This window comes from Protopterus annectens, chromosome 7.part1, assembly GCF_019279795.1.
Source record: "Protopterus annectens isolate FY-2018-M chromosome 7.part1, PAN1.0, whole genome shotgun sequence".
Classification (NCBI taxonomy): Eukaryota; Metazoa; Chordata; order Ceratodontiformes; family Protopteridae; genus Protopterus; species Protopterus annectens.
Window position 1 is genome coordinate 148975836 of NC_056740.1, and position 22457 is coordinate 148998292.

The 22457-nt window shown below is 45.3% G+C and overlaps 1 protein-coding gene across 1 annotated transcript in view; it reads left to right on the top strand.

Annotated features, from left to right (window-relative positions):
* LOC122807560 (sodium- and chloride-dependent taurine transporter-like) overlaps positions 1-22457 on the top strand; it is a 1880476-nt gene that overhangs the window by 1472970 nt on the left and 385049 nt on the right. The window contains exon 13 of the mRNA XM_044078473.1: positions 18065-18199. Within this exon, the coding sequence (XP_043934408.1) occupies positions 18065-18199 (135 nt within the window). The remainder of the gene's footprint in view (positions 1-18064; positions 18200-22457) is intronic.

The following is a 22457-nucleotide window of genomic DNA, read 5'->3' on the forward strand; positions in this document are numbered from 1 at the left end:
TTCTTCTTTACCTTCGGGTATTTCTTGTACCATTGCTGGTATTTTCTCTGATTTCATTCTTTTCTATCATGGATAAAAAAGGTAGTCCAGGATTTAAGAGATGCTCAGATTGTGGACATAGATTACCTACTTCAGATGCACATTCTTTGTGTGTCTATTATTTGGGTGTGCCTCATTTATCAGTTGATCCGCCCTGTGGAATTTGTAAGAACTTCTCTAACAGGACGTTGATCGTGAGGAAAAATAAAGTGTTGCTGAAGGGGCTACTCAAATCTCCCTTTTCAGAGGCTGTTTCTGGGTGGAGGCTTCACCCCCTCCAAGATGCCATAAGAAAAAGACTGATGATCTTTCAAAGGCCAAATCTCTTCCTTCGTCCCCGGCTGGGGACTCCCATCAACCGAGACCCAAGAAAGCTAAGCTTTCTACTTTGGATCTGACTCTTTTGGCTCCAGCGCTTTCGGTGCCTACACCCTTGGCACCGAGGCCATCATAGGTTCATAGGTTCAGAGGTCAGTACTAGGCTAACTACCCTTGCGAGCCATTTTAAGCCTAGCCAGTTATCCCCTGTGAGATTCAAACCCTGTACCTTGTGTTTGTAAGGCAAACACCTTAACCATGTGACTTCGGCACCAGCTAGTGTGCCCTTTACCATATCGGTACCGAGGGGCTCCTCGGTCCAGACCTCTCTACCGGCACTGACTATTCTGTCGGTGCAGACTGTAACCACATCAGCTTCCATACCTTACTCGGAACCGACAACTTACTTACTGACACCAATTTTTTTAGTTCCAGCCTCAGCACCGACAACCACTTCAGCACTGACCTTACTGTCGGTGCAGACCATGACTTCAGCACCGATGATTTCCTTGGTGAAGACACCTGTAGTACAGACTCTTATGGCACCGTTATTTTCAGTGCAGACAGGTGATGTGAGCAATGACCTTGTCCCATCTGTGGATAGACCTGACTCCCCCTCATCCGTGTCTGTGAAATACACTAGAAGCCTCTCTGGACACGAAGTGTTGTGTCTTGTGGATCAAGTGCTTTTGGCCAGAGGTATGCCAACCCCCAGGACCTATCCTTCCTTGGGAGGTGATCACCCTTTGCCAAAGACCCCTACTTATTCTCCTCCTTCATTGCCTTTGAAGCCTTTTGATATAGCACAGTCTTCCCCCTCTATGGTTCCCTTTATTGACCTCACTAAGGAACCGCAGTTGCCTTCGTGGCAGGAGAGTTTTGCTATGAGCCAGGATGTTATCTGTAGCGTACGTAATTTGGCATTTCACAGCCATCCAGGGACTCTGAGTCGGCAGGCTGAGCCACTTAGGGGAGGGGTGACCCCTGTCCATGACACTCACCCCTCTTCAGGTGGACCAGCCTTCCAATGAATGGAGAAGGCTGTGGCATCTGCTGGCGATACTGTGCTGTCAATCTCCCCGCCCTCCTCTGGACCACTATGTACACAAGTCGCTCCTAGCAGACACCAGGCGCAAGGGCCCCAGGATGTACTCCCACAGGAAACCCCTTTTGCATTGTCCTCACCAGCTTCTCCCTCTGTGGAAGTTCATCGCAAAAGCTTGTGCAAGAGGAAGCACATGGACTCCACCGAGGAGTTCCTCACTGAAGACACAGACTTTGATGATGGGGAAGGGTCCCCTCGTTCACCCTCTGAGGTATCCTTTGGTGATATCCTCAAAATCCTTAGACAGAGAGGTGACTGGCAGCCCTCTAACCCAACCTCTGAAGAGTCTGTGTTCCTGCAGGCTTTTCGCGCCCGGCCCCCTACCTCCTGGGTTACTCCACCTGCCAACGAACTGGTCCGGCTCGTTGTGCAGCATGCGTGGAAGGCTCCTGACACTATTGAGGCCATTCCCCGGAGGCCAGATAAAATTTTGTCCCCTCCTGTGACTGACCCCCATTGGTCCAAAGGTCTTCCTATAGATGCTGTGGTGGTGGTGGCCGCAACCAAGAAAGACCTGGCGGAAGAAGAAAGCCAGACTGTCCATCCGCCAAACAAAGAGTCACAGGCTCTGGACAGAATAGGGAGGCATACTTTTGCATCAGCGACCTTTGCAATCAGGTCCCTGAATTATATGGCACACTTCACCAGGCTTTAAAGGGATTTAGTATCTGAGCTGTCTGAAACTTTGGCTGGTGCTGTGTCTGATGAGTTCCGTGACAAAGTGGCCTCTCAGCTGGCTACCATTGAATCGATATCAAACTCCTCCATGCATCTGATATCTCACGCATCAGAAGGAGCAGCTAAAGTGGTGAGTTCAGGCGTTGTTTTGAGACGGCACGCCTGGATGCGCTTATGTAATTTCGCGGAACCCTTCAAGGCTTCCTTTCTCAACACTCCCATTAAAGCCTGTTCATTGTTTGGACCCAAAGTAATCACAGCAATTATTTTTGGCCTATTCTGGACCTAGATTAGGATGTGCTGTTGCTAAGGTCACATTGGCTAGATGGTTGAAAGACCTTGTGACCTTCATTTATACACAACGTAATATTCCATTGCTGACTGCCATAAAGGCTCATTTGACAAGGTCTGTGGCAACTTCTGCTGCCTTCCATGCCAGAGCTTCTTTACATGACATCTGTGCAGCTGCAACTTGGGCTACGCCGCATACCTTCATCCATCATTACAAATTGGATTTGGCCTCCAGGGGAAGAGCATCTTTTGGTTCTATGGTGCTCAGGAATATCCTTCCATGAGAGCCTCCCAGGAATAGAGGTAGCTGGGGACTCTGTCCCATACGTAAGGAATGAACGAGGATTAACTGTATCAGATAAAGAAGTTATGTCTTACCATAATGTTCCATCTGTAGTGTTGATCCTCGTTCAGTCATTACGACCCTCCCTCCTTCCCCCTCCAGTGGCTTCTAGTGGATCTCACTATCCAGTCTTCTTAGGTCATTTGACCAGAGGTAGCCTCTACCTACTTTTGACCTGCAAACTCAGTCTGAGGTAACAGAGAGAGGGGAATTCTGGGTAAGAGTTTTAGCTCAAGAGTTTGTAGCTGACGCAAGCTTGGAAGATGGCCGGCTCGGTTCCGAGGTCGGAACCAATACCCGTACATAATGACTGAATGAGGATCAACAATACAGATGGAACTTTATGGTAAGACATAACTTCTTTTTTGTCTCCTTGCACCAAACGTAGAGGTTACGGTAATTGTGTAGACTGCTAATTGCATTCATTGTCTTTTGTCATTAAAAAGAGAAATGATAATTTAAAATGTTGTTCCCACAGCTCACTTTATCTGGGGTATGGCTACTTCCATTGCTTGCTTCAGAATGTTTCCTCATTTGTACTCTGGCCATTTCATTGTTGCTTTACATCTTCAGTATGTATTTATTGTTTAGACAGCAATTCTAGGAGAGGCCTGCTTGGGCATTTCAGTGCTTCAGAACTTTGTCTTCTGAGCCCTTGTCTTTAGCCTTTGCTGTCTTCACTGCTTGGGACTTCACTGCTGGGGCTGTTCTTAAGTCAGCCAGTGTTATCAGTTTGTCTTTGAGAAAGCTTTCAACACTAGGTATCTTTGCCCTACCACTATCCCCGTGTCTGGCTTGCCTCTCTGTCTTGTGGCTACAGATGGATGTCCCTGTAAATTATTAGATGGATGTCCCTGTAAGTTAAACAGGTATATAAAATATTATATTGCTGTAATTTTCATTTTCTTTCCTGTCTTGCAGGTTGTGATACTCAGTAGATGGCTCAAGAGCTGGGCATATACTCCTAATGTTATGACATGAGCCAGCAGAATATGCACTTACCTCCAAGTTTGAATTTTGCAAAGTGCTGAGCTAGAAATATCAGAAGAGAAAATCCTGAGAAAACTAGCAAATGAACCAAGGTATTGGGAGCAGATAACCAGAGAGGGAAAGGTAATACAAAGGGAAGATTCCACAAACGTATTTAGACTGCAGATTACAGATTGCTTTCCATATCAAGGATTGATATCAGAGTATAGCCAAAGAGAAAGAAATGGGGGGGTCCTAAACGAAAGACCATCACTGGTGGAGTTCTTAGTAGAATCTAGAACAGAAGTGACCATTAAATTAAGAAAGGAATAATTAGTAGAACAAAGCCAACTTCATGCTTCTTAAGACAGAAGTGGCAAACTTCACGACACCCATGCAGACGGACAATAGAGGTACAACTGCTGAATCCCACACAAATGCACTTTATAAGCACTTACACAAATGCATGGATCATGCTATCCCTAACAGAACCACGATGCTATCCTCCAAAAAAAGGAAGCCAATCTGGTGGTCCCCCGCCATAAACAAACTCTACAACAGAAGAAAGAAACTGTTGCAAAAAAGAGTAAAATCCCATGATTGGAAGAACTCCCTGGCCAGCCTCAGTAAGAAGCTAAGATCTCGCATAAAGTCCTCCAAAGCTAGTTACGAAAACAAAATTGCCACTGATTCTAAAGACAGCCACAAAGCATTCTATTGCTATGTCAAGAATCTCAATGGCAACACTCAGATCTGCTCTGAGTTACAGCACAATGGCACTAAATATACAGAACCAACTGATACTGAAAACATCCTGGCAGATAGGTTCAGTGCTAACTTTACCCCCCTCTCACCCTCTAAAGGACCCATCTGTATACCGGAAGAATGCAAAGTTCTTGTAATCACGGCTGTACAGGTAAAAACCACACACTCCAAAGCCAAGAAAACAGCATCTATGGGACCTGACATCATCCCAGGCTGTGTTCTACACGAACTGCAGAATGAACTGGTACCCCACCTAAGCACCATGTTCAATTATAGCCTCACCTCAGCACTCAACCTTCCTCATTACCTAGAGAAAACAGTTTTGGTACTTACTTTCCTCACTTCCTTAGAGAAAAACAGCTCTTGTACTCACTTTCCTCACTTATCTAGAGGAAAATAGTTTTTTATTCAGGCATGTCCAAGGGTCAGCTCCCAGTGTTCTCTCCTGTCTATCTGATGAGTCTGGGCATCTTGGGGCAATGTAGAAATTGCCTCATGTACACAGACAGCCCTCTCCTCCTACCACCCAACACTACAGTCTGTGAGAGATGCACTTATCTAGCCAAACTGGAGGTAAAGCTCTCTCCAATCAAGACTGAACTTGACAGTCAAGAGGAGAAGGTAAACACTTGCACCACACCACACTCATCACATAGTCTCACTAAATCTACACCACCAAAATCCACACATAGAAACACAAAAATATTTGCGGAGGCTCTCAATAATAATCTGCTCAAGCAGCAGAGACCTCCAAAGCAGAAATGCAAGCAACCTCCACCCCCGAACACAACCCAAATGACACATAGCCCACAGACTCAGTGTGCCACTCAACCACAGCCAATAAGGCAAAACAACATACCCAACACACTAGTCATAGGTGACTCTATAGGCAGGCACACTGATGTCCCACTCACCAGGCTAAACAAGGAGAAGGTTACTGTCAGCTGCCTGTCGGGTGCCAGGATCTGCCACATAACCCATGCACTCAGGTCACTCCACAACAAGTACAAATATGACTCTGTCATTGTCCATGTTGGTGTGAACAACCTGAGACGTACCTCCCTGGACTACATGAAAAGAGACATGGAAGAGCTCTCGATCTTGTAGCCCAGGCAGGTATGACCCTAGCCCTGAGTAGCATTCTGCCATCACTCAGAATGATGCTGCAGTACAAGGACAAAATTATTGACTTCAACAATTGGCTAAGATCTGGTGCCATTCTAAAGGGATCCAGTATCTGTCTGCCTGGGATGACATGGTCGACAGACCACGATGCTTTGTCAGAGATGGCCTGCACCTGTCACCCCTGCGATTCCGGATACTGGCTAAGGTTCTTGCTGTCCCTATAGTGCCTTTTTTAGGCAAGGTTCAAATAACAAAATTCACCACCGTAACAGGAACAGGCAAGCAAAAACTGATGGTGATGCTACTCAATGCTAGAAGTCTAAATCTCAAAATTCACTCACTTGAGGCACTCCTTAAAATGGAGAACATCGATATCTGTGCAGTGATTGAGACCTGGTTCAAGGCTCCAGAGAGCACCCCTGCACTACCAGGCTATAACTCATACCACACTTTTTGGCCATGTAACCTGGACCGGAACACCAATGGCAGAGGTGTGTCCATATTCATTAAGGATATCCACACCTCCAGGCTAGTTGCTCAGCATAATGCAGCTGAGGTTATCCAAGTGCAACTAACTCTGGGCAAAACTGCAATCCAAATTGTAGCTTGCTACAGATCACCCACCATGCCCCAGGATTCCCACTCCTCTTTTCTTGATGTACTGGAAAATATTAGGGTTCAACCAAACACCCTAATAATGGGCGATTTAAACTACCCCACCATTAACTGGGAAAACTACTCATGTCTAATTCCTTCGCTCAACGCTTTCTGGAATTCATAAACTCCAATGCCCTGGATCAACTTATCCACACCCTCACCAGGGGTAGCAGTATCCTAGAACTAATCATTACCAACATGAGTGACCAGTGTTCCACACCTGAAGTCAATGCCTCATTGGTCCGATCTGACCATAAGTTATTTACCATAGATATCCACATCCTGCCCCCAACCCCCATTAAGGAAACCATGGTAAAAAATTTCCCAAAGCAAACGTCATGCTTCTTAAGACAGAAGTGGTGAACTTCATAACACCCATGCAGATGGACAATACAGTTACGACTACTGAATCCTACACAATTGCACTTTATAAGCACTTACATGAGTGCATGGATCGTGCTATCCCAAACAGAACCAAGACGCTATCCTCCAAAAAAGGAAGCCAGTCTGGTGGTCCTCTGCCCTAAACAAACTGTACAACACAAGGAAGAAACTGTTGCAAAAAAGAGCAAAATCCCATGAGTGGAGGAGCTCCCTGGTTAGCCTCAGTAAGAAGCTGTGATCCCTGATAAAATCCTCCAAAGCTAGTTACAAAAACAAACTCGCCACTGATTCTAAAAACAACCACAAAGCATTCTATTGCTATGTCAAGACTCTCAATGGCAACACTCAGATCTGCTCTGAGCTACAGCACAATGGCACTAGATATACAGACCCAACAGATATTGCCAATATCCTGGCAGATAGGTTCAGTGCTAACTTTACCCACCTCTCACCCCCTAAAGAGCCCATCTCTATACCGGAAGAATGCAAAGTTCCTGTAATCACAGCTGCACAGGTAAAAACCACACTCTCCAAAGCCAAGAACACAGCATCCATGGGACCAGACAACATCCCATGCTGCATTCTACACAAACTACAGAACGAACTGGCACCCCACCTAAGTACCATGTTCAATCATAGCCTCACCTCAGGCTTTGTGCCTGTTGAATGGCGCACAGCGATGGTTATCCCACTGCACAAGGGGGGAGCCACCACGAACCCCGGGAACTACCGCCCCATTAGCCTGACGAGCCTGGTCTGCAAGGCCATGGAACGTATCATCATGGTACTTATAAACAAAACATTGGTAATCTCCAAACTCTGGACCTCACCCAATTCGGGTTTGTAAAAGGCAGATCATGTCTCCTAAACCTGATAGACTTCTTTGAAGCAGTCACCAAAGCTGTAGACAAGGGTAAGGTGGTTCACACAGCCTATCTAGATCTTGCCAAGGCTTTCGACACCATCCCCCACTCTGGAATTATAGATAAACTGACTAAACTAGGTATAAATCCCTATGTCATAAGATGGGTTGCCAACTGGCTCATGGACAGAACCCACACTGTGAAAGTAGCAGACTCCAAATCTGACTTCAGACCAGTGACAAGTGGAGTACCACAGGGTTCAGTCCTGGGTCCTCTCCTGTTTGGTATCTACGTCTCTGAAGTACAGGCTAACACAGAAGGTCTTTGGCTAACGAAGTTCCCAGATGACTGCAAACTAGGAGCCGTAATTGTAACTCCTAACGATGTGGACATCCTACAAAAGGGCCTCACTGAGACAGATGCCTGGCGTCAAAGCCATGGCCTCAAGCTCAATGTCAAAAAGTGCATTGTCATCCCCTTTGGTAAAAACTCTGTACCCATGAACTGCAACATACATAGGCGGTAGTATACTTAACACCGAAAGTGTGATAAGAGACCTTGGGACACAGGTGGACAGTAGTCTCTCCTGTGATAATCAAATCGCCACAGTAGTCAGGAAATCCTTCTACGTGGCACACCTCATCACAAAAGGTTTCTCATCCAGAAAAAAAGAGGTCATTGTTCTCCTCTACTCATCACTCATTAGATCCATTATAGAGTGCAATGCCCCTTTTGGTATGTACCTCACAAGACATCTACAACAACTGGAAAGGCTGCAGAAATAGCTCACAAAGAGGATTACCGGCCTCAAACAGATGCCCTACGCAGACCGTCTCAAAAAACTCCAGCTTTACTCTGTCGCATATTGCCTACTCGGAGGTGATATCTGCCTAACATACAAAGCTATGTCAAACCCAGAGCTGTTGGACATGCTCCACTTAAAGAAATCCCAATCCCTCCGAGCTACACGCTCTAGGGACCTAAACCTTGTCACCACAATAAACAGATCATGCTGGAGGGATAGATTCCTGTCCCAGAGACTTCCCATACTCTGGAATAAACTACCTATCTATATCAAACAAAGCTCCTCATTAGCACTCTTCAAGAAAAATCTTGATGATTGGATGGGAAATAGCAAATTCACCCCGGGGATCACCTCTGTGGCTCTGCTCGACAGTGGCACAGGAAAATAATTTTCTTGGGTGGCAAAAGCCAGGGTACCTTTTTGGCTGGGCTTGTATAGGCCCTAGGGCCGATAGCTTAGTACCTACCTATGAACCTCAGGCTTTGTGGCCATTGAATGGTGCACAACGACGGTTATCCCACTCCACAAAGGAGGAGCCACCATAGACCCCAGGAACTACCACCCCATTAGCCTAACGAGCCTGGTCTGCAATGGAACTTATAAACAAAGACATTGGTAATCTCCAAACTCTGGACCCTACCCTGTTCGGGTTTGTAAAAAGCAGATCATGTCTCCTAAACCTGATAGACTTCTTTGAAGCAGTCACCAAAGCTGTAGATGAGGGTGAGGTGGTTCATACAGCCTATCTAGATCTCGCCAAGACTTTTGACACCATCCCCCACTCTGGAATTATCGATAAACTGACTAAACTAGGTATAAATCCCAATGTCACAAGATGGGTTTCCAACTGGCTCACTGACAGAACCCACACTTTGAAAGTAGCAGACTCCAAATCTGACTTCAGACCAATGACAAGTGGAGTACCACAGGGTTCAGTCCTGGGTCCTCTCCTGTTTGGTATCTACTTTACTGAAGTACAGGCTAACACAGAAGGTCTTTGGCTAACGAAGTTCACAGATGACTGCAAACTAGGAGCCGTAATCGAAACTCCTAACGATGTGGACATCCTACAGAAGGGCCTCACAGAGACAGATGCCTGGTGTCAAAGCCATGGCCTCTAGCTCAAGGCCAAAAAGTGCATTGTCATCCCATTTGGTAAAAACTATGTAGCCATGAGCTACCACATAGGTGGTAGTCTACTTAACACCGAAAGTGATAAGAGACCTTGGGACACACGTGGACAGTAGTCTCTCCCTTGATAATCACATCGCCACAGTATTCAAGAAATCCTTCTACTTGGCACACCTCATCACAAAAGGATTCTCATCCAGGAAAAAAGAGGTCATTGTTCCCCTCTGCTTGTCACTCATTAGACCTATTATAGAGTACAACACCCCTTTTGGTATGTACCTCACCAGACATCTACAACAACTGGAAAGGCCACAGAAATACCTCACAAAGAGGATTACCGGCCTCAAACAGATGCCGTATGCAGACAACCTCAAAAAACTCCAGCTTTACTCCGTCATATATCGCCTACTCAGAGGCGATCTCTGCCTAAAATACAAAGCTATGTCAAACCTAGAGCTGTTGGACATCCTCCACTTAAAGAAATCCCAATCCCTCCGAGATATACGCTCTAGGGACCTAAACCTTGTCACTACAATAAACAGAACATGCTGGAGGGGTAGATTCCTGTCCCAGAGACTTCCCATACTCTGGAACAAACTACCTATCTATATCAAACAAAACTCCTCATTAGCACTCTTCAAGAAAAATCTTGATGATTGGATGGGAAATAGGAAATTCACCCCGGGGATCACCTCTGTGGCTCTGCTCGACAGGGGCACAGGAAAATAATTATCTTGGGTGGCGAAAGCCAGGGTACCTTTTTGGCTAAGCTTATATAGGCCCTAGGGCCAATAGCCTAGTACCTACCTATGAACATGTAAAATATTGCATGATAAGAATCAATCAAATTCAAAAAGAAACAATGGGAAGGATATATGTATGTCTCCCTAATATGCTCAAAATGTAGAAGATTTAGAATTTTTACTTGGAAATGTTTGCATAGATATTTTTATACCCCAGGCAGGCTCTAGAGACTCTTTCCTCAGGTAGACAGCAAATGTTGGAGATGCGATGGGGAAGAAAGAGGTAACTGAGAGCATATTTTCTCGGAGTGTAATGAGTTAGCTGACTTTCAAGATTCCCTGTAGACTGCTCTGTTGGAGATGCTGGGTGAGCATATTGGAGTGACTAGGGAAATTATATTTTTGAGCTGTGATACAGAGTTGGAATTGCCTAGCCATAGTAATGTCTTGCGGAGTCTAATTATGATGGCTGCAAAAAAGCAATATCTAGAAAATGGAAATCAAAGTCTAAACCAGCTTTACTAGAAGTAACAAAGATAGTAACAGAGATAAAGCAAGTGGAACTGGGATCTTTAGAAAAGGGTAGGAGTAAATTGCACAGAAAAAAATGGGAAGTGTGGGACCACTACATGCAGAAGAGGAACAATGTTTAAAAGAAGGCAGGATCTGAATGAGCAATGTAATGATTGACTGACAATGACTGGATATATTAAAAGTAATGCATAATGTTTGCATCTACAGTTGTGTTGGCACAGTTTGTAAGGTATAATGTTTGCAACTGAAATTTTGCCCTTATGATTTAATCTGATGCTGTCAATCTTCACATAACCCTTGAATGTGGGCTTGGTTCCGAGCCTCAGAACCAACTTGGCCATTATTTGAGCTCGCACCTTCCAAAACTCTCGAGCTAAGCTCTACCCATAATGTTCTTCACTAAATTACCTCAGATCTCATTAACCGCTTCGTAGTGACATATGCGTTCTCTCCTATCTGTCGAGCATTAACTAGTTATTTATAACTGTAAGTTAGTTTTTCCCTTGTTTTCTATGTCCTTTCTATGTATATTACCCTTGCTCCTCCTTTATATAATTTTTAGTGTATGAGTGAATGCGTTTTCTCTCATTTTTATCATTAGGTAGTTCTTAAGTACCATCATTGGTACTCTCCCTTTATCTTCTTTACCTTCTGGTGACTCTTTTTACCATTGTTGGTATTTTCTTTCTCTTCCCTTTTCTTTCTACCTACTTACTTAAAAATCCCCTTTTTCCTTTTTTTCCTAGTACGACAGTATGTGTGTGTCTGGGTGTTTTGTGGCCTTAGTTTTTAGTTATGGCCAACAAACCCTGCAAAGGTACTTCGGTTTTAAGAGGTGCCAAAAATGTGAAAGAAAAATGCCTAATTCAGATAGAAACACTCTTTGTGTGTATTGCCTCTGTGTGGTCCATCTACAAGAAAACTGTGTGATCTGTCACGGTTTTAGCTCTAAAACCCTGATAGATCGCAAAAGCAAACTCATCCTAAAAGATTTTTTAAAGTCAGACTTTGAAGAGGCCTTATCTGTACGGAAAACTAAAGCCAATTCATCTTCTTCTTCCTCCTCTTCCAAACCGAAAAAGCTAAGTCACTCATTTCTGAAACGCTCCTTGGAACTGCCTTCTAAAATGGCCAAGTGTTGCACAGTACCGACAGCCTCCTCAGCACTGGTGGGCCAAGATATTCAGTCCTCAGTGCCATCGGCACTGACCACTTTAGAATCAATGCCCTCAGTACCTGTGCCGATACTGACACCATTGGTACTGATGTCCTTAAAACATACCCCCCCTTTAGTACCAATAGAGCACTTCGAACCGAAGGACACTTCAATTAAAATTTTACCTTGTACATCATACTCCCCCTCAGTAGATCCCTTTGTGGACCATGATCCCAGTCCTGTTTTGTGGAGATGGCCACCAAGATCTCCATTGGCCTCCTCTGTTCGGTCCACCAAGAGTTTGTCCGAATCTGATATTTTGAGACTGGTGGACCAGCTCCTTAAGCCGAGGGGATTACCTCTTTCCACGGTTCGTAGCATTGTTTGCTCTTTCATACCTCTACCTATTCCTCCTTTGACTCCAGCTGAGATTGTGGAGCCCCTGTTACCGACCTTCCTGGCTCTGACTGTTTCGGTGCCGGTCTGAGCTCCTTCTACAGCACTGAGAGCTGCTCTGTGTTCTTCTGGTTTGTTGGAACTGGAGACCTCCTGCGGTCGGGCCTTCCATGTCACTTCCGAGGGGCAGGGTTTGACTGTGATACTTTCGGAGCCCTCTGTGCCCTTGGTGCTTTGTCATATGTAAGCTCGACCCTGGATTCTGCTGTGGAGGCAGCCTCCTCTGTGTGGGGTGTGACCACAGTTCCGAATAAGTCTATTTGAGTTCTGGGCTCCCATCCCTGTACAGGGGGGCTGCCTTCCAGGCCATGGAGGGGGCCTTATCCATTGTGGGCAAACAGTCTATGCCTTCCCTGTCGGACCAAATGTCTTGTACATCCCCTTGACTGGAGCCTCCTCCAGTCTCTTCCCTGGGACAGAGGACACAAAAGTCTTAGGATCAAATCACATTGGCTATTTCACTTTCAGATACTTCTCTGGAACACCCCTCCGAAGAGGTACCTTCGAAGAGAAAGTGCAAGAGGAAGCACTTAGACTCCTGTGAAGAGTCCTTCACAGAAGATAGCGATTTTGATGAGGGGGAAGGTTTCCCTAATTGACCCCTGAAGCTGTTTCCTTCGGGGACATCCTAGAGATCCTAAAACAGAGAGATTGCTGGGCTTCCCTCCAGTCTTCCTCAGAGGAATCTGTATACCTAGAGGCTTGTTGTGCCCATCCCTCTACCTCTTGGATCTCTCCACCCGCTGCCAATCTCATTAAGTTGATCGCTCAGTGGTCATGGAAGTTGCCTGACTCTATAGAGGTGATCCCAAAAAGACCTGACTGTATCCTCTCTGCTCCTCAGGATCAGTAACACTGGACCAAAGGAATTCCTGTGGACACCATTGTGAAACTTGCTGACGAAAGTCTTGCTATCCATCCTCCTAATAAAGAGTGTAGGACAATCGATAAATTTGGGAAGTGAGTATACGCTTCATCAACCTTCGCTCTCAGGACCTTTAATTACATGGCACATTTTACGAGAATTCAAAGAGATCTGATTAAAGAGCTATAGATACTCTTGCAGAAGCAGTAGCTGAAGGAGTGTGAGATAAAGTGGCTTCTCAGCTCACCAACCTAGAATTTATTTCCAACTCGTCCATGAGGTTAATTGCACATGCTGTTGATGGGACATCTAGAGCATCGGGTTCAAGCATAGCCATCAGGAGACAAGCCTGGATGTAATTATGTGATTTCGCTGAGCCATTTCAGTCTTTTTTTGTCAACGCTGCATTTGACGGCGCATCCCTATTTGGCCAAAGTTAAAGAGACTTTGGTCAGATTTGAGAAACATGGGAAGACCCTTTCTGTTGTAGGCATACGCTTTTCTACTCCTCAATGGCCTTATTCCAGGAACAGGAGAAGTGGAAGCCTATGGTTTAAGACGTCCCAAGGGCTTTTCCAGGGCTCACGTGGCAATGCCCCTCACGGCAGAGGGGGGAGTAATAATGGAAGATGCTGCACAAGAGGCAGAGGTGGCCTGCAGAATCAGGGTTCCAGGCACTCTTTCCCTGGTAACTCCTATCATCGCTTCTGAAAGGAGGCCTGATTGCCTTCCTCTGGAGGCAGTCGGGGGTGGGAGGATTATCCTTGCACCATTCTGCCTGGCTAAGAATAACAAAGATAATTGGGTGCAGAGGATTATAACCAGAGGTTACAATATCCCTTTTTCAAATGAACCAAAACAACCAAAAAGAATCCCAGATGTTCCACCCAGTCACAAGTATGGAGCAGTCTTAGAAATTCAAAAACTGCTTGACAAAAGAGTCATCTAAGCAGTCCAACAAGACCAGAGATAATCCATGATTTATTCAAGATTCTTTTTAGTGCCAAAGAAAACAGGGAACTGGAGACGAATACTAGATCTCAGTCAGTTGAACAAATCTGTTCAACAAACAAAATTCTGGATGGTCTCTGTTCAATCTCTACTTCCTTTCTTGGAGAAAGATGATTGGATGTGCTCAACAGATCTTCAGGATGCGTATTACCATATAAAAATGGACAAGTGGCCCTGAAGTTTCTGTGCTTCTGGCTAGGAGCCAGTCATTATCAGTTTAGGGAACTTACCTTTGATCTCACCACAACCCCCAGGGTGTTCACCAATTGCATGGCAGTGGTAGCAGCTCATCTCAGACTGTTAGGATTCCGAGTGTTTCCATATCTAGACGACTGGCTCTTTACTGCTCCAACCAGACATTAACTCATAAAGGCATGAGATTATACTCTTTTCCTTTGTTCCAGCTTAGGAATCACTATAAACCACGAAAAATCCCGTTTAGAACCATCCAAACAGCTGGAATTCATTGCTGCTATGCGCGACACAGTCTCCAGCATAGCGTCTCTCCCCCTAAAAAGACTTCAAAGGATCAGATCACAAGTCAGTCAGATCATTTACAGCAAGAAAGTAAGAGCGAGACTCATTCTACAAACTCTAGTTTCAATGGCACCCTCTATCACTCTAGTTCCCCTGTCCTGATTTCACTTGTGAATTCTTCAATGGCTTCTGGCCTCACAATAGTCCCTATTGAATCAGCCAATGTGCCATCTAATTATGATCACCAATTGTTGCAAAGAAGACCTGAGTTGATGGCTGCATTCCAACAAAATCTTATCGGGTCGTCACTTTGTTCCTCCTCAACCTTAAGCCATAGTGACCACATACATGTCCCAGATGGGGTGGGGGGAGGCATTATCTGGGAAAGACAGTCCAAGGGACTTGGTCCCAGTTGGAGGCCAATTTGCATATCAATGTTCTAGAGATGAGGGCAGTACTGTTAGCACTGGCAGGCATTTCAAGAAACCCTCCCTTCGGGCACAATGGCAATTCAAACAGACAATATGTCAGTAATCTGGTATGTCAACAAGCAAGGAAGAACCAGATCTGTGGCAATGTGCAATTTCTTCCCACCACTTTCTAGTGGCAATGCACATTCCAAGGAACCGCCAGTGTGATTGCAGACAAGCTGAGCAGATCCATCATCATGCCTCACAAGTGGTCTCTCAATCCAGTGGTGGCAGGAAAGATTTTCCGCCTTTGGAGTCAACCTTGGTATGACCTCTTTGCCTCCCCTTTGAACAAATGCAGCAGTTACTTTACCCTAATCCCCCCACTGGGGAGGTCACCCAGAGATGCTATCCTTCACGTTTGGCCTCCTGTTCTATTGTATGCCTTTCCCCCGACTCCCTTAATATGTCAGTTTCTAAAGCAAGACAACAGGTTGAAGAACAGGATAATCCTTATCGCTCATTCTGGCCTTGGCAGGTCTGGTTTCCCTTCCTATGGCTTAATCTACATCGGAAACCCTGGATACTGGACCCAGCTCCAGACTTGTTATCCCACCTGGAGGGACTGGTTCATCCAAATCTACAGCATCTCAAACTCATTGCATGGCTTCTCCAGTTCCCATAATTACCAGGCATCCCTCTGTCACTTCCTCGGTCCAATGCATCATTTTGGCCCACCACAAACCTTCAACAAGAAAATTGTACCATAACACATGGCTAAAGTTTACTAAATGGTCGCTAAACTGTAATCTTGAGCCATATTTAGCGCTTGTTGATAAAATTCTAGATTTTTTGGCTTCACTATTTGAGGCAGGAGCACCAGCTTCTACTATTCAAGTGCATCTTGCTGCAATATCTAACTTCCATGTTGGTTTAAATGGTTTGTCTCTTATGTCACATAAACTTTGCAAAACCTTCCTAAAAGGATCCTTAATCCTCTGACCTTCATATAAGGAACCATCTGCACCATGGGATTTGAATTTGGTACTTCAGTCTCTTATTTGTGACCCCTTTGAGCCTTCAGCAAGTTGTGACTTAAAAATTTTGTCCTGGAAAACTTTATTTTTGGTAGCTATCACTTCAGCCAGAAGAATATCTAAAATACAGCCTTGTCCTGCATCCCCCCCTTAAATAATCTTTCATAAAGACAGGTTCTCTCTCCAGACAAACTCCTCCTTCTTGCCAAGGGTTGTTTCCAAGACAAATATCAATCAGACTATACAATGCCCAGTCTTTTTTCCCATAAAGGGGAGTACTGCTTGCATTTACTGGATGTACACTGACAATTGCGTTTCTGTCTTTACAGAACAAAGGAAATCGGAAAATCTGGCCATTTGTTTCTTTCCTTTTCTTACTTTAGGATATCCAGTATCTAAAATTACTTTGGCTAAATGGCTTAGAGACTGTATCACCTTTGTTTACAATAAAAAGGGACTCCACCACCAGGACCTGTTAGAGTTCATTCAACTAGAGCAATAGCAACATCCGCAGTTTTTCATGACAGTGACAGGGGCATCTCCTCATACCTTTGTTAACCATTACACATTGGACTGGTTTCTAGGGGACATGCATCATTTTGCTCAATGGTGCTTTGGAATATTCTTCCATGAGACCTCCTAAGATTCAGGTAGCTAGGGGCGATGTCCCACAGTCAAGGATTACGTGAAGATTGACAAAATCAGATAAAGAACTTATGTCTTACCATAACGTTCCATCTTTGTTGTCGATCTTCACTAATCCTTGACATTCCCTCCCTTCTTCCCCCTCCCTTAAGAACTCTTGGTGGATCGAATCTTCCCAAAGATTGGGTTTCATAATGGAGTCCTAGATAAGGCCTCTAGTCTCTTATTTCTTGTCTGTCACTATTGTTGGCAAAGTCAATCTGAGGTGATTTGGTGAGGAGCATTATGGGTAGACCTTAGCTCGAGAGTTTTGGAAGGCACAAGCTGGAATAACGGCCGAGTTGGTTCCGAGGCTTGGAACTGAGCCCACAGTCAAGAATTAGTGAAGATCGACAACACAGATGGAACGTTATGTTAGACATAACTTCTTTTTTTCATTTATATAAATGTAAGATTGTCAGTGTCATACAATAATTTAATAAAGGTGTTTCTTAAAAAAAAAAAGAAGAAGAGGAAATCCTAACAGCTACCAGAAAGCAAATCAATTCATATGGTGATCATTTATTTGTTGTTTTTATTTGTATTACAAAAGATCACTTTGTGGTCAGTTAGTGACCGTTGCATTTGCTTTTCTTTGTGGTTGTTGCATAACAAATGTATTTTGTTGATACCATGTAATTTAAACTCACTACTTACTTCAAAATTTGAGTGATCTCAGGTTGAATATGATTTAGATTTCATGCCGTTTCTGAAGCTATTCTTTCACTGCCTATGTCCTATGGTGGTGTGGTTCCCAGCTTGCAGTAAATAATGTCCTTGTTTCATCACAGAACTTGTCACCTCTTGTAATTCTTAACTGTTTCTGTTCCTAAGCCGTTCTTGCAGAACTTGAACTTGCTGCAAGTTATAGCTGTTATTACATAATTATACAATTTACCACTGCATATTGCTCAAGCAAAGAAGCAAATTAACACAATGTTTACAATGTTAACATGCTACTAAACAGCCTTAACTACATCATAATTTTTACAGATAAATTAATAAAAGTAGATTTGCATAGGTTTTTGATGGCTTTGGAATACTTTAGTATAAAAGAAAAACATCTGCCTTCCAAATTTTGTTCTGAAATATATTTGTTCTTTTTTTTTGTATTTATACTTACCATGATACAGTGTAATAATCCTTGCAAATGTGATATGAAAGCACTATCTGAGAGCATGCAAGCAGACCAATAATTTGTTATATGTTTGCATTCAGGTCGTTTATTTTACTGCAACATTTCCTTTTCTCATGTTGTTCGTTCTTTTGATCCGTGGCGTTACCCTTCCAGGAGCAGCTGAAGGTATCAAATTCTATCTGTATCCCGATATTACACGCCTGAGAGATCCACAAGTAAGTGGTAACTTCTCCTTCAAAATGCAAATTAGAATTTGAAACACATTTCCAATGGATAACTGCTTGGATTTCCTCTTTTGGTATACTATATTGGCACAATTCTTAGAATTTCCTCCTCCTGTGCTGAGGAACACATGCACTTCTTGACAGCCCTCATCATGACATCATGTGTCACCCTGCAAGTGCTACCCTGTGTTTTTTTTTGTATCCACAAAGTTTGGATCTGGATTCTAGAATATGTTGTTGAGCAGTACCCTTATTTGAAGGAAAAGTAGCAATGAGCTAAATGTACAACTCATCTCGTGGAAGATAGCAGATTTGGAGGACCTCTACTGCGGCGATAAGTAGAAAGGTCACTCACATGATCCTGGGCTTGTGACTAAAGGGAGAAGATAAAAGATTCAAAGGCAAACCAATGGCAACAGCCTCCTTCTTTTGAGTTGATTTATGAGACAGACATTTACCCGTCATGTACTGTTCACAATCTTTGGCTAGTGAGGGATCAAGCTCTTACCCATCTCTGTCTAAGTCTAAGAGCAGAGTAAATGCCCCATCTGTAATTACTTTTTGATTCACACTTACTCAAACATCCTTGATATCTGCCTGCTTTTTAAGAACAAGTCTGAATTAAAGCTTAGATGTCTCTTTTTCTTATTTCACAAGTCAAGGAATGCCACTGACCAGAGTCAGAAACAAGAGTCTTCCACTATTCATCGAACCTACTTTCACTTATGCTTGTGAAAATGCCTATTGTATATAGGTTCACAGGATTTTATTAAGTTTACTGCCAAAGAATATCATCAAGCAGCTCCACCAAATCACCCAGTACTGTGTGGTAGGCTAACAAAGTCCTCCATTAAGTACAGATGTTAAGTTGTCAATCTCGCCTGCATTCTTGCTGGATGGGTTCGGAGCCGATCCTCGGCTCCGACTCGGCCACTTACTAAAGCTCGAGAGCTAATTTTACCGGCTCGAGGCAACCCTATATCCCATGATGCTAGGCGATAACTACCCAGATCTCGTTTGCCGCTTTCGCCTGCGAGGTGCGTTTTTACCGGCTCTTGGTAAGTTTTGAAATTTCAGACTTTTAGTCACCCTTTTTTGTCTTAGTTCCCACTCCTTTTATTGTTTTAACTTGTAACCGTTAATTTTAAACCTATTCCCCGTTAGTACCTTGTATTTCCCTTATCCCAGTTATAATCCCTTCCCCTAGGTTAGGCCTTAAGCCTGCCCTTTTCCTAATTCTTGTCAGGGATTCTGTGGAGTGTTTGGGTGTGTTAGTATCCCTGTTTTTTATTATTTATATTTGGATTGGGTGTTTGTGTGTGTGTGTGTGTTTTTTACTCTGGTGCTCCCTCGACACTGTTATGTTGAAGGACACAAAGGTCTCAGGCTTGAAGAAGTGTGACTCGTGCTGTCAGAAAATGTCTCTGACAGACGGTCACACTTCTTGTGTTTACTGCCTGGGACCCCTGCACCTGCAGGACTCTTGTTCTGTGTGCCACGCATTCAGCCCAAGAGTCCTGCAGGAGCGCAGGAACAAATTAATATTGAGGGGCTTGTTAAAGCCCGAGAACTCCCCGACTAAGTCTGCGCCGAGGAAGCCCTCGAAGCCAGCAAAACCATCGGCTCCGAGTCCCAAGCCGTCGGCTGCTGGCTCACCTTCTGTGACAAGATCGGCTCCGGCCGGAGCCGATCCTTCTGTGTCACAGCTTCCAGTATCGGCTCCACTCGGCGCCGATACCGCTGAATCTTTGCACTCATGGTCGGCTCCGGCTGGAGCCGACGTATCCTCGGCTCCTTCGGCTCCATCCACCTTCAGAAAGAGGTCAAGATCCCCATCGTTGGAGTCTATCCATTCGGCTCCGAGATCACCCCTGCTCTCGGAGCAGAGCCATCGGAGCCGATCTTCTCGGTCATCCAGGCTTTCTGACCATGACCTTGAGAGAGTGGTGAGTAGGCTATTAAAGTCTCAGGCATTGGCCCAAATGCTCCATAGCCCGTCTCATTAGATGGTAGCTATTACAAATCCACCTATTATTCCTCCTTCGACTCTTCCCCAGAGTTCGGAGCCGGAGGTCCTCGGAGCCGTGACTGTTGTGGCATCGGAGCCAATACCTCCCCCTTCGGCTCTGTCGTCCTCTGCTCCGATCTCCTCCTTGATGCCTTCATTGGAGGGATCCGGGCGTCTGGTCTCTCTCGCCGGCTCCAAGGAGGCGAGTGGCATCGGACCCTTGTCCGACCCCGTTCTCCCTCTTGGAGCGTCTGCGCTGGTGAGCTTGGCTCCAACGTCGGCCTCGGAGCCGTCCCTGTCAGTGCGGCCTGGGGTTCCTACCTCTTCGGAGCGGGAGCCCTCTGGCCTCTCTGATGGGGGAGCCTTCGAGGTGATGAGGAGTGTACTAGCCCCAGGGCTTAATCAACGGTCAGTTCCATCAGCTCCTCCCACTACAGTGCCTGCTGACTTCTCTTCCCGCTCTCTTGCTCCCGGGCCCAGAGATCCAACGCCTCAGGTTTCCCCACTGGGAATATCTTCCTCTTCCTAGGCTTCTCCTGACCCATCAGGTGAGCCTCCGTGTAAGAGGACATGTAAGAGGAAACATCTGGACTCCCCCGAGTCTATTACATCCGATACAGACTTGGATGAGTTGGAGGGATCCCCAAGGTCCCCCTCTGAGGATGTCTCTTTCTCAGACATCCTTGAAATCCTTAAGCAGAGGGGGAACTGTCCTTCCCTTAATCCTTCCGAGGATGAGTCAGTTTACCTGGAGGCGTTTGGTTCTTGACCCTCCACCTCCTGGGTGTCTCCGCCTTTCGACCCCCTTATGGATGTGGTGGCTCGGACGGCGTGGACGGCCCCGGATTTGGTGGAACCCACTTTTCGGAGGCCTTCTAAATTCATTACAGCCCCAGCTGATAGGCAATTTTTGACAAAAGGTGTCCCAGTTGATGCCATGGTGGTGGCTGCAGCCACCAAGAAGGAACTAGCCGATCCTTCAGTACCTATCCATCCTCCTAACAAGGATTCTAGGACTATGGATAGGTACGGTAAGCGGATGTTTTCTTCAGCGACCTTTGCCATGCGGTTGCTGAATTACTTGTGTCACTTCACCCGCCTTCAGAGAGATGTTCTCAAAGAGTTGGGAGACGTTTTACAGGATCCGTCAGCTGCTGGGACCCAGGATAAAATTAACTCACAGCTAGGAACCCTAAACTCTATTGTTAACTCCTCCATGCGGCTCATTTCATATGCAGCCGATGGAGCGAGTAGGGCCGCAGGCACAGGAGTGGCATTAAGGCGTCACGCCTGGATGCGGCTTTGTAATTTTGCAGACCCCTTCAAGGCGTCCTTCACAAATTCCCCTTTTGATGGTTCGACCTTTTTCGGACCTCAAGTGAAAGACACCTTGACCAGATGCGAACAAGATGGCAAGACTCTTTCTGCCGTAGGAATCTGTTTCTCCACCCCTTCAAGACCATACCCTAAGGGTCAGAAGGGTGGGAAAATGTGGTTCCGCAAATCTCAAGGAGTCACGCCTGACGTACGAGGTCAGTATACCCCCAGAGGCAGAGGGGGTAACAACAACAGTCACCACCCTAGGGGCAGAGGGGATCCGCAGAATCAGGGTAGCAGGGAGCCTCTCTCTCTGACAAACCCTTCCAGCATCCCTGAGATGTTGCCCGATTGTCCACCTTCGGAGGCAGTCGGGGGAAGATTGTCGCTGTACCCAAAAGCCTGGCTTTCCCTTATTCAAGACAAATGGGTAGTCGATCATATCCGAGGGTTACAAAATTCCCTTTATCCAAACCCCAATTCAGCAAAAGGGAACCATTCCAGATGTTCCACCCGGTCTAAGGGAACTAGCAGTACCAGAGATATCAAAACTGCTAGCAAAAAGAGCCATCCAGCCAGTCCCAGCAGACCAACTAGGATCCGGAATCTACTCAAGGTTCTTTTTGGTACCGAAAAAGACAGGGGACTGGAGACCAATATTAGATCTCAGCAAACTAAACAAGTTTGTAAAGAGAACAAGATTCCGAATGGTCACACTACAGTCCATTCTACCCTTTCTGGGCAAGGACAATTGGATGTTCTCCGTGGACCTTCAGGATGCGTACTATCACATCAAAATTCACAGGCGCTCCAGAAGGTTTCTCCGTTTTCGGCTGGGGGCCAGTCACTACCAATTCAGAGCCCTGCCCTTTGGTCTCACTACAGCACCCAGAGTGTTCACCAAATATATGGCAGCGGTTACGG